The sequence below is a fragment of the Loxodonta africana genome, chromosome 16 (genome assembly GCF_030014295.1).
Source record: "Loxodonta africana isolate mLoxAfr1 chromosome 16, mLoxAfr1.hap2, whole genome shotgun sequence".
NCBI lineage: Eukaryota > Metazoa > Chordata > Mammalia > Proboscidea > Elephantidae > Loxodonta > Loxodonta africana.
In genome coordinates, this window is record NC_087357.1 from 30,369,693 (window position 1) to 30,382,051 (window position 12,359).

Below are 12,359 nucleotides of genomic sequence, written 5' to 3' on the forward strand. Positions count from 1 at the left end.
CTCTTACCTCTCCTGAAGTGCCACTTTTGACGGTATATCCTTCTAAAGATTTCTCTCTGCAGGTATTTACAAATGCACATATACAAATATATGTTCTAGTAGCTCTTTTGTTTTACAAAAAAGAGGACCCTACTCTACTTCAAGATTTCTCAACCTCAAGCTATTGGCAGTTTGGGCCTGAAGACTCTGTTGTGGGGGACTGCCCTGTGCCTTGTAGGATGTTTAGCAACATCCCTGACCTTCGCCTACTAGTTGGCAGTAGCATTTTCCAGTTGTGACAACCAAAAATGTTTCCAGACATTGACAAATGCCCCCTGGGATAGTTGAGAACCACGGCTCTAAGTCATGGTCAGCAACATTTCAGTACCATAATTTCACATCTTAGGCATCTTTACGTGTTGGTACTTATACCTCCTTTTTTTTTTTAAACATTTACCTGGTATTCCAGTTTCTTGATACTTGCCATACGTTTTTAACCATTCCTATTTTGATAGACATTTAGGTGGTTTCCAACTTTTTGCTGTCATAAATACTGATGCTTTTGTTGTTTTGGCACAACTATCTTTGTGAGCTTATGTAAATATTTCTGTAAGAAGAAAGGGGGAATTGCTGGATCAAAGGGTGTGTACAGTTAAGCTTCTGGCTGACATAGGCTGATTGGCCTTCCAAAAGGCTGTTCCAGTTGACATTCCCGCCAGGAGTACCAATGCTTGTTTACCTTGTAGAGGTAAAAATTCACTTCTCACTAAACCCGTTGCCGGAGAGTTGATTCCAACTCATGGCAACCCCATGTGTGTCAGAGTAGAACTGTGCTCCATAGAGTTTTCTTTCTTTTTATTTATTGTGCTTTAAGTGAAAGTGTACAAGTCAGTCTCATACAAAAAGTTATACACACCTTGCTATGTACTCCTAGTTGCTCTCCCACTAAAGAGACAGCACATTCCTCCTCTCCACCCTGTATTCCCCGTGTCCATTCAGCCAGCTTCAGTCCCCCTCTGCCTTCTCATCTCGCCTCCAGACAGGAGTTGCCCATATAGTCTCATGTGTCTACTTAAGCCAAGAAGCTCACTCCTCACCAGTGTTATTTTCTATCTTATAGTCCAGTCCAGTCCCTGTCTGGGAGTTGGCTTCAGGAATAGGTCCAGTGTCAGGCTAACAAAGGGCCCAGGGACCATAACCTCCAGGGTCCCTCTAGTCTCAGTCAGACCATTAAGTCTGGTCTTTTTACGAGAATTTGAGATCTGCATCCCACTGTTCTTCTCCATCAGGGATTCTCTTTTGTGTTCCCTGTCAGGGCAGTGTTAGCCAGGCACCATCTAGTTCTTCCGGTCTCTGGCTGATGTAGCCTCTGGTTTATGTGACCCTCTGGTTTTTTTTTTTTTTTTTTTTTGTCTCTAGGGCTCATCTTTACTATATGTCTTTGGTGTTCTTTGTTCTCCTTTGCTCCAGGTGGGTTGAGACCAGTTGATGCTCCATAAAGTTTTCAGTGACTGATTTTTCTGAAGTAGATCGCCAGGTCTTTCTTCCAAGGCATCTCTGGGTAGACTCAAACTTCCAGCCTTTCAGTTAGCAGTGAGTGCATTAATCATTGGCACCACCCAGGGACTCATCGCCTCTCGCTAAAAATACTAGAAAACCAAACTCGTTACTGTCAAGTCGATTCCAACTCATAGTGACCCTGTAAGACTGTCCCCACAGGGTTTTGAAGGCTGTAAATCTTTATGGAAGTAGGCCGCCACATCTTTCTCCCTCACAGCAGCTGGTGGGTCAAACTGCTGACCTTTCAGTGAGCAGCTGAGCGCTTAACCACTGCATCACCAGGGCCCTTCACTTCTCACTAAAGAAACTAAACCCACTGCTGTCTCACTACATACCTTTAGTATTGGAGGAACCAGGCTGAAAACTGGCCTGTTTGTGACCACTCATGTTGGTGGTGGTTAAATGTGATTCTCCTAGAGACAGATCAGAGCTCTGAGGCATCCCAGAAGTCACACCACTTAGGGATGATTCCTGAGGGGAAGCCTTCCTTACCAGGACATTTTCCTGGTGTAGATTTGCCTGAGTGATTCCCAAGTTTAGGGAGTTCTTAAAAATTAGAGTTCAAATACTATTTGAATACATTTTGAAAGTGGTCATTCCGATCTGTGAAAGGGGTGAGTGCAGTTCCTCTCCTTCCAAGATGGGGCAGGCCTGGTAGGAGTCAGTTGCCTCCTGTGAGGTGGCAGAAGCTCCCCCTGGGCAGCCCACCACGTACTCCGCTCTGGGGCGCACATTCCCTGTAGCTTCTGGGCAGCCTGCCTCCTAGTCTGTAGAGGGGAACTCTTCCTGAGGAGGAGGAGCAGGGCCGCAGGCGGGAGGCCAGGGCCAAGGTGTGGCAGGGCTGGGCCACTTCCTCCTGTGAATCATTATGAGTTGGAATGGGGTGATCTAGCCATAATAGTTCTTTCCCCAGAAGTCACTGGCCCCTTCTCTGAGTTCACTTTTCCGCTTCTACCTCATTGGCTGGCTTTTTAGGTTTCCTTTCTCCTGAGGCTCTGCCTCAGGGAAATTGTTATCAAATAATGTCAGTACTTCTATTTGTACAATGCTTTCCAGCTCTCAGCAGCTCTCACACACCTTACCTTGTTTGATCTTCACCATAATAACCTCGTGAGTTGAGAGAAGGCAGGCGTTATCAGCATCGCCATTCTATAAGTCTGGTCAGACAAGAATTCGTGGGCTCTCTCTTTGTGGAAACTTACAGCTGTGTTTGTTTGCATACTTCTTTCTTCCTCCCTCTCTCCCTCCCTTTCTTTCTTTTTTTATTACTCTTTTTTATTTTTTTTATTATTTTATTATTCTTTTTTTATTACTAGATTTACCACTGAATGTGAAGGTGAAACCCGCTGGCTTGCTGAGCTGTTTGAGAAAGGAACTAGGTTCTGTTGCTTTAGAGAACAGAAAAGTGTTTCAGTGGATAGGCTGTTTACTCCCTTGCTAGCTTTTCCTTACCCTTTTTTCCTTTTTATTGTGTTTGGGAGAGGGAAGAAGCATAATGAGATACAAGACAGGTGTCAGGGACCAGAGGAAGGAGTCCTCCAGGGTGGATATCAAGATTTTGATCATTGTGCCTCCCTCAAAAATCTATCTGTCTGTCTGTCTGCCTGCCTGTCTATCTATCTAACCAACAAATAAGAAAATTTTGATGAATGTGTTATGAACATTTGAGAAGGTTGTTCCTTTAAAAGTACAGAATTCCAGTTCTTTACATCATAGCCCCAGTGAACTGGCTTCTCCAGAGGTGTTCCTTTGCCTCTGGGCCGACTACAGAGCAGTGAGCTGCTTAGGGACAGACAGCACTGGTTTGACAATATGCCAAGTATTGAAAACTGCATTTTTGGTATGGGAAGGATGATCATTATCATGAAATCTTCACAAACTATCCTAAATGTTAATTTGGGAGTCCGGATGACACAATGTCTGTTACTTAAGAACACTTTCCCTCGGAACTGTTTTTCCTATTCAGGTAACCAGAGAAGACAAAGAACTGCACAGAAAGATCCACCATATCATTCAAAAAGATTGCCAGAAACCAAATCGTGAGTGGTGTAACATATGTGTGACGCCCTGGTGCACTGTCAGGGGGCGGTCTCTCTAAGTGGATGGAGAGCTGGAGACCTGGGGCTTTTTCCCATAATGACTTGGGGTGGGGGTGATTGGTCAAGGTACCTGCCCTCTCTGAGCCTCAGTTTCCTCCTCTCTGTGATGAGTGTTGAGCTAGCACCAGTCATTCTGACCTTGGCTCCAAATAAGATTCAACCTTGGAGCTTTTTAAACATACAGGTCCTCAGGTCCTACCCCTGGGGATTCTGATTCAGTAGGGGTGGGTGGGGTCTAGACAGATGAGCTTCCTAGGTGATTCTGATACAGTGTGATAAGCCACTAGGCTAGAACTTTTTGATGTCCTTCTGGTTCTCACATTCTGTCTGATTTGTGCTATTTCCGGTTCACTCTTGCTCGTTGTCTTTGATTCCAAAGCTGACATTTCCCTCTCTTCTAAAATAAAGGCCCTTCAGTGTTGGGAGGAATGGTTCTAGTCTTTGGAGTTTGTGAACAGTTTAATTCAGCCATCTTGGACACTGATGATAAGCAGTTTTCATGGAGTTATGTCAGCCCCTAGTGGTTAGAAACTCAAACTGTAGATAGTGTGACAGAAACATTACCATTTTCACAGTAGTTAGAAAGAGGAGCAAGCATTATTTCTATCTTTGAATACTTGTGTAAACTGGTCAGGCATAAAGGTGACTTTTCAAACACTATCTTTTGCAAGCATAGGCTAGTAATGAATGCTGACCTGTGTCAACAAATGATGCTAGAAGCAAGTGGAAAGGGTTGTGAATGACTGCAGGTCTCCTGACCCTGCTTTGTTTCTCTCCAGAGAAGTCCACCTCCGGTCCTTTCAGCCCACTTGTCCCTGGGGCCTGGGCTTAGTCCAGGCTTTGTCAGCAAGTAGAGCGGGGCCAGGTCACTAGCCCTGGCATTTGTGGTACGCAGCCCTACTTAGCCTTTCAGAACCAATGAGGTCAGATCCCAGGGTGGTATGACAACAGGTCTCAAAATAAACTTGAAGCAATCTGTTATTCCAGTGCAAGGATTTCTGGCTGTCCTTTGGCACATTCAAATCAATAAGAATAAATACACTTTAGGGAAAGACCATCTACCACAATTTTTTTTTTTAATATTTTATTGTGTTTTAGGTGAAAGTTCCACAGCAAATTGGGTTCCTGTTTAACAATTTTTATACAGATTGTTCCGTGACATTGGTTACAATTTAAACAATGTAGCAATGTGTCAGCATTCCATTATTTCTTTTGTGTTTATTCTTTTTCCATTGATCTAGCCTTCTTGCTCTTCCTTGCCTTCTCATCTTTGCTTTTGGGTAAATCTTGACTGTTTGGTCTCATATAGTTGATTGTTTAAGGGAGCACATACCTCATGGGTGATATTATTTATTTTATAAGCCCATCTATTATTTGGCTGAAAGGAGACCTACAGGAGTGGCTTCAGTTCCAAGTTAAAAGAGTATGTTAGGGCGATAGTCTTGGGGGTTCCCCTCTATCCATCCAGTAAGTCTGGTCTTTTTTAGGAATTTGAGTTTTGTTCTACGTTTTTCTCCCATTCTGTTTGGAACCATCTGTTGTGCCCCTGGTCATAACGGTCGGTAGTGGTAGCTGGGCACCATCTAGTTCTTCTAGTCTCAGGTTAGATGGAAGAGGCCGTGGTTCATATGGGCATCTACCACAATTTAAGGTGCATTTAACAGCAGTGAAATGGGAGATTCCTCAGCCAAGACGGGATGAGAGGCAGTTCTTGAGATAATATTGGTGACCAGGCCCCTGGGTTGGATTCTTTGGATTAAGAACAGAATTGATGGACATGAGCCTAGGGCCTGGTGAGGCAAATGAACAGAATTCACACCTCATTTCTTAGGGGAACCAGCAGCTTGTGTGACCTGAGGGACCATGAAAGTGGCAGGTTTTATGTCCACATCTAATGAATGCCCGGGCCAGCTCCTGCTCGGGGGAGTGTGTGTCAGAGTGAACAGGCCCTGCCCCTTTGTGCATCAGTGGGAGCTGCCTCTGAAAGCCACGAGCCAGCCACCTGGAGGTTATAAACTCTCAGAAGCTGATTTGGAGTAGGATTTACTGAGAATGCCTGCAAAAAATGCTTTCTGGTGACTCTATTAGAATCTGCCGCTACCATTTCTTTTCATAGGCAACATCTATGGCATTAGAAAACTTGTTTTGAATAATAATATAGGTACACAATAAAAAGTCAAACAGTGCCAAAGTACGCACAGAAATGTCAAACTTCTTCCCAACACTGACCCCCCGGGCTTTAAGTTCCCCTTCTCAAAGGCAGTGATGAGCACTAGTTTCTTGGATATCCTTCTAGAGGTATATGTACCTACAAGTATACTTGTATTGATTTTCCTTTTTTAAAAACCCCAGTGAAAGTTAGCATACAGTTCCACACCTTATAATTTTTAATCTAATATTGGCTTCTAGAGGTTATTTGGTAACCACCGAGAGTTGCTGTCAAGTTGGCTCCGACTCATGGAGACTCCATGTCTGTCAGAGTAGAACTGTGCTCCATAGAGTTTCCAGTGGCTGCTTTTTCAGAAGTAGATCACCAGGCCTTTCTTCCAGGGACCCTCTGGGTGGACCTGAACTTTTATCCTTTTGGTTAGCACCCAAGTGGGTTTACTGTTTGCACTACCAGTATGTATAGAAGTCTTTGCAGTAGCTGCACAGTATTCCATTATATATGTAGAGAGATATTTGGCCACTTATCTAACCATTTTCTGCTTGGCCTCTAGTTCATTTCTAAACTTCCATACAATATAGCATGGGTTTTTCCTTGCCTGGATGAGCAGTTGAATGACTTGAAATCTTTTGACATTGATCAGTCTCAGCAAAGGCTAAACCTACAAATATGAAAGGACTGTTTTAAGTTCCTAAAGTATTGATGCCGGGTTTGTGTAGAGAAGAGCAGCGTGGCATAGTTGTGAAGAGCAGGCCTCTGGAGCCACTCTGCCTGGCTTTGAATCCCATTCTGACCACTTTTAGCGGTGGGACCTTGGATAAGTCTGTGCCTCAGTTTCTTCATATGCAAAATGGGGTTAATAATAGTACCTACATCACAGATTGTTATGACAATTAAGTGAGTTGGTGTTTATAAAACTGTTAGATGGGTGCTCAGCATATGGCTCGGGCTGTAAAGAGGCTAAGTATAAAGTTTTCTGTCCTAATGGCGCAAGTGGTACCCCTTAGCTCTCTAGCATGGAGACCCAGAGGCTCAGTCTGTTTGGTTTAATATTGATCTGGAAGGAAGCAGTTTTAGGTGGAATCTATGTGTGGATTTTAGTCTATTCTTATTGGGCTAAAGTTAAAGATCTGAATTTTGGCTCTAGGTGTGGGGGATGACAATGGCACATTATCCAAAAAGAAAGAAATTGCACATTGAAGATGTCTTTACCTCCAACTTTTTATTCTGAAATTGTTCCCACCTACAGAAAAGTTGAAAGACTAGGAAATACCCTTTTACCCTTCACCTAGAGCCACTAAGAACTTCAGCTTCTATCTCATAAAAATAGGGACATTCTCTGTTTCACACCTGAGAAAACTGGCATTTGATGACTTCTGAAATGGCACCTTTTCTGTAGATGATAACCTTAACTATTAGCTTTTCAAAAAGATTCATTCGTGTCTCAGATACTACAACTGCTTTCTATGGAAACAGAATATCAAATGACTCCACTCATATTGGAATGATGTTTATTGAATTATCATAATCCTTTTAAAATACCATTAAGCATTTACCTAACCTTTCATAGTTAGTAGGTTGTATCCCAAAGTTTATCTTGAACATCACCAGCTATATTTGAGTTTGGGAGAAGCTACATTATCAGATGAGACTATATGTAAAAATATTTGAAAATATAAGGCACAGTTGTCATTGCTTTTGAGATTCATTTTAAAATAACCATGTCTGTCTGACCAAACACCTTCAGAAGAGTCAGTCTTAGAATTGTGGGTTTGTCCCATAGAGAGCTGAACGATATCCGTGCTTATAGCTAGGAGCTTGACTTTTCCTATTTGGAATCCTTTTTACAACCTTTCCTATTTTGGAATCTGTTCTCATATTTAACAAATGGTCTAAGTTCATGTTCCCCATGTGACTGGAAGGTCACTCTACTGAACAGCCTCACCAGACAACCCTCAGACAGCAGAATGGCCTTTCCAAAGAAATAGTTTAAGGCCAGTGGGACAGGTAGCATCACTCCCTGGGGCCCACACATGCCTGTCAGTTGTCTCGAGTCCTGAACCTGAACCACCAGGCCTTGTAAGCACTGAGGTATGGAGAAGCAGAGGCACTGAAAGTCCTGGCGTTCCCTTCTGTGCTGTGTAGGACCCCACTTGGTTGGAATCAGTCCTTATTCACCCTCCGTCACCAACCACTCGCTGCCATCCCTTGGTTTAGCTTTTCCTCTCTGTGTGTCTTTTTTCTCCAGAGAGTTGAAGCTTCTTTAGAGCAGTGACTATCTTATGTGTGACTTGTTAGGTTATGGATATTATGGTATAATTGCTTTAATTCCACCACATAAGAAGCACATACCAGGGTTTCATTTCATCCACACAACCACCCTGTGAAGTAGGTGGTTTTATTCCCATCTTGCAGATGAGGAAACAGAGAAAAGCGTAGCAATTTACCTGCAGCAGAGTCAGGACTTAAATTCAGGTTGGGCTCTACCTACTGCTCTCTGTTGCCTCCCCTCGCTCAGCTCTTCTCACAGAGTAGGTGTTCACTAAATCTTTATTGAAGGAATGTTGAAGAAAAAGCCTGTAAATGTGGAGACCAGTGGTGGTGGCAAGTTTTCCAACAGTAACCTCAGTCTGAAGGAATGAGTTGACATAGCCACTAAAGCTCAGAATTTAGCAGATCTTGTTAGACAAGATCACTGTCTGTGAACCTTAGAGCTGGAAGGGATCTCAGAGATGGTGCCTTCTAGACCACCCTCCCACACATGAGAAAACTGAGGTTCGGGGATAGTATGACTTGTCCAAGGCCACAAAGGTCCGCTGAATGGCAAACTATGCTTTGCCCAACACAATACCTCCAACCATCTGAAAATAACATTATGTGACTGTCTTGAGCAGCTTTTGTGGGCAAGGTGCTGGGTATGCAACGGTGAGAGCCCAAGCCTGGCCCTGCCACGGTGCCTAAAAGTGTGGAGACTTGGAGGGTGTCTATTTAGGAATTAGGTTTGACTTTTACTCAGAGTTAAAAATACATTTTACATCGTGACCCCATAAATTAATAATGATATCCCACAAGTAATAATGCATGTATATACTTGAAAAAAAGTGTCAAAATATAATGCTTTTTCTAAATTTAATGCAATATATTCATTTTTTTTTCTGTTTTAGTCTGTTTAGTAAGAAGAAAAAAAAAAGGCAAACCAAAACCCATTAAACTGATTTCATGGCTCACTAATGATCACAACCCTCAGTAAATATTACTGCCTAAATCACTGATATCCACTAGGAAAAAGTTACTAAACCCTGAATTTGTATCACCGTAAACTACATGGCCTTAGTGTTGGGCAGAGGGTAAGAGGTTTTTAGAACCCAGCCATCACAGGCAGGACTTCTTAGCCCAATCAGAGGAGTGAGAACAGGCCAAAGGCAGGGATCCCTTTGTCTCTGTGGCGGCCCCATCACATCAGGACTTAGAGAAAAGATGATGGAGCCACTGTCACCCTGCTCTGCTGTGGATCCTCCCACCAGGGAAGCTGGGGGTCAGCACTGCATAGATGCACTCACATACATGCAACTGCATTAGAGAGAAAGGTGATCGAGGGCTAAAGTCCCAGTGGATAGAAAAGCATTGATATTGGAAGTCAAAGATCTGAACCCTGGGCAGTGACTGTGGCACCAGGAACAGGCCTATTTGTTTTATTTTTGCTGAAAATCTAGGCTGGTGTGTCTCAGCTTCAGTGTGCACAAGAATCATCTGGGACACAATGGAATACTACGCATCGATAAAGAACAGTGACGAGTCTCTGAAACATTTCATAACATGGAGGAACCTGGAAGGCATTATGCTGAGCGAAATTAGTCAGAGGCAAAAGGACAAATATTGTATAAGACCACTATTATAAGATCTTGAGAAACAGTAAACCTGAGAAGAACACATACTTTTGTGGTTACGAGGCGGGGAGGGAGGGAGGGTGGGAGAGGGTTTTTTTTATTGATTAATCAGTAGATAAGAACTGCTTTAGGTGAAGGGAAAGACAACACTCAATACATGGAAGGTCAGCTCAATTGGACTGGACCAAAAGCAAAGAAGTTTCCGGGATAAAATGAATGCTTCAAAGGTCAGCGGAGCAAGCGCGGGGGTCTGGGGAGCATGGTTTGTGGGGACTTCTAAGTCAATTGGCAAAATAATTCTATTATGAAATCATTCTGCATCCCACTTTGAAATGTGGCGTCTGGGGTCTTAAATGCTAACAAGCAGCCATCTAAGATGCAGCAATTGGTCTCAACCCACCTGGAGCAAAGAAAAATGAAGAACACCAAGCCCACATGACAACTAAGAGCCCAAGAGACAGAAAGGGCCGCATGATCCAGAGACCTACATCATCCTGAGACCAGAAGAACTAGTTGGTGCCCGGCCACAATTGATGACTGCCCTGACAGGGAGCTCAGCAGAGGACCCCTGAGGGAGCAGGAGATCAGTGGGATGCAGACCCCAAATTCTCATAAGAAGACCAAACTTAATGGTCTGACTGAGACTGGAGGAATCCCGGCGGCCATGCTCCCCAGACCTTCAGTTGACACAGGACAGGAACCATCCCCGAAGACAACTCATCAGAAATGAAAGGGACTGGTCAGCGGGTGGGAGAGAGATGCTGATGAAGAGTGAGCTAATTATATCAGGTGGACACTTGAGATTGTGTTGGCAACTCTTGTCTGGAGGGGGGATGGGAGGATAGAGAGAGAGGGAAGCCGGCAAAATTGTCAAGAAAGGAGAGACTGAAAGGGCTGACTCAAGACGGGGAGAGTAAGTGGGAGTAGGGAGTGAGATGTATGTAAACTTATATGTGACAGACTGATTGGATTTGTAAACGTTCACTTGAAGCTTAATAAAAGTTATTATAAAAAAAAAAAAAAAGAATCATCTGGGAGCTTGTTAACATGCACATTCTGATTCAGGGATCATGGGGAGGGCCTGAGAGTCTGCATTTAAAACAAGCTCCCGGGTGATGCTGCTGCTGCTGTCCTTGGTCCACACTTTGAATAGCAAGGAGCTAATAATGCTTCCACTTAGAGGGGGAGGAGAGAGAGTGGGCCCGACAGGCATGCCTGAGCCTAACCACCTGCTTCTTCTCCTGCAGACGTGGAGAGGGGCTGCCACTTCCTGCACATCTTGGCCTGTGCTCGCCTGAGCCTCAGCCCGGGCCTGAGCGAAGCTGTGCTGCAGCAGGTGCTAGAGCTCCTGGAGGACCGGAGTGACATCATCAGCACCATGGAGCACTACTACATGGCGTTCTGAGAGGCACGCAGCCGCCCAGGGCAGAGCCGGCTGGCCAGCCTGGAGCTGCCTGGGGAGGAAGACGAGGTGACCTTCACTCCCAGGCTCTGATTTTAGACATCTCGCAGGGATTGTGTGTCTGGAGGCAATTACCTCATGATAAACTGTAATGTGTAGTCATTGGGCAATGGGACTTGGCATGAATGCTATACACTGCCTTCTACCTGCTGTGTCCCTGGGATGGAATGGCTTTTATCTCAGCCAAGATACATTAAAACCCTCCCCACTGACCTAGCTGGACTGGCATTACTCATGGAGCAGAAGGGGGAGAAAACAGTGTCAGCAGCTTAATCAGCATATTTGGAGTTTGAGGCTGTATCAGGGTAAAGGGTAAAGGGTAAAGGCCCACGTCCTACAGAAACTGAGGAGCAGAAAGCCAGATCACACCGTTCGAAACTTTTAAAACTTCAGACTATCAGATAACATTCCTTTGGGCCTCTCTCCATGTCTTGAGAACCAGGTTTAGGGGAACAATTCTCCCTGGATTCGTGTTCCTTGCCACATTTCTGTGGGCCCCAGCCACCAGGCGCGTCCTGAGTCCTGGTTTAGTGCTGTGTTATAGCCCAGGCAGAGGTGGGAATAAAAAGATCTACAACATGTCTCTGTGTTTTTCATTTTCCTTATTTTCTTCTGAATCAAAATGTTTCTCAGTACACTTCCCTGCATTTAAAGATGTGTATGACTAAATACATTGTCCCTTAATGCCCCTGAAGGTGGCAGAGCCGGTCAGCCTGGGGAGCTGGTAGATGTTACATTCAGGGTTGTCACTGAGTATGCAGGATGTGCCGACAGAGACTCAATATATGCCCAGACAGGTGACGAAGCCATGCTTTTGCTCAGGGTGATGAGGTCAAGGAGAACAGTCTGAGGTATGTAATAGGCTTGTTCTAACAGCAAAATGACAAATCCAGCCGGCAAAAATAAAGTGCAGAGAAAGATCTGGACTTAATTACAATCATTTCACAAAATGCACGTTTGCCATTGTCTGCTGCCATCTAGTCATGGATGACATTTGTTCCTTTTTTTTTTTTTAAATAATATGTTTTAGATGAAAGTTTACACAGCAAATTAGGTTTCCCTTAAATTGTTAAACAATTTATACAAATTTTATACAAATTGTTCTGTGCCATTGGTTACAATTTCTACAGTGTGTTAGCATTCTTATTATTTTCATTCTGTACTGTTTCCATTGATCTAGCTTCCCTTCCCCTCCTTGCCTTCTC

The 12,359-nt window shown here is 44.0% G+C and overlaps 1 protein-coding gene across 10 annotated transcripts in view; it reads left to right on the top strand.

Moving 5' to 3' along the window:
- The window catches only part of STN1 (STN1 subunit of CST complex), a 42,730-nt gene extending 30,997 nt beyond the window's left edge, over positions 1-11,733 (top strand). For 7 of the 10 annotated variants that reach the window (XM_010589007.3, XM_023546758.2, XM_064269350.1 and 4 more), the window contains 2 exons: positions 3,506-3,578; positions 10,940-11,733. In XM_010589007.3, coding sequence (XP_010587309.1) covers positions 3,506-3,578; positions 10,940-11,097 — 231 coding nt within the window. In that variant the 3' untranslated portion in view covers positions 11,098-11,733. The remainder of the gene's footprint in view (positions 1-3,505; positions 3,579-10,939) is intronic. The other 3 variants (XM_023546756.2, XM_064269353.1, XM_064269354.1) reach the window with 1 other exon arrangement.
- The last annotated feature ends 626 nt before the right edge of the window (positions 11,734-12,359 follow it).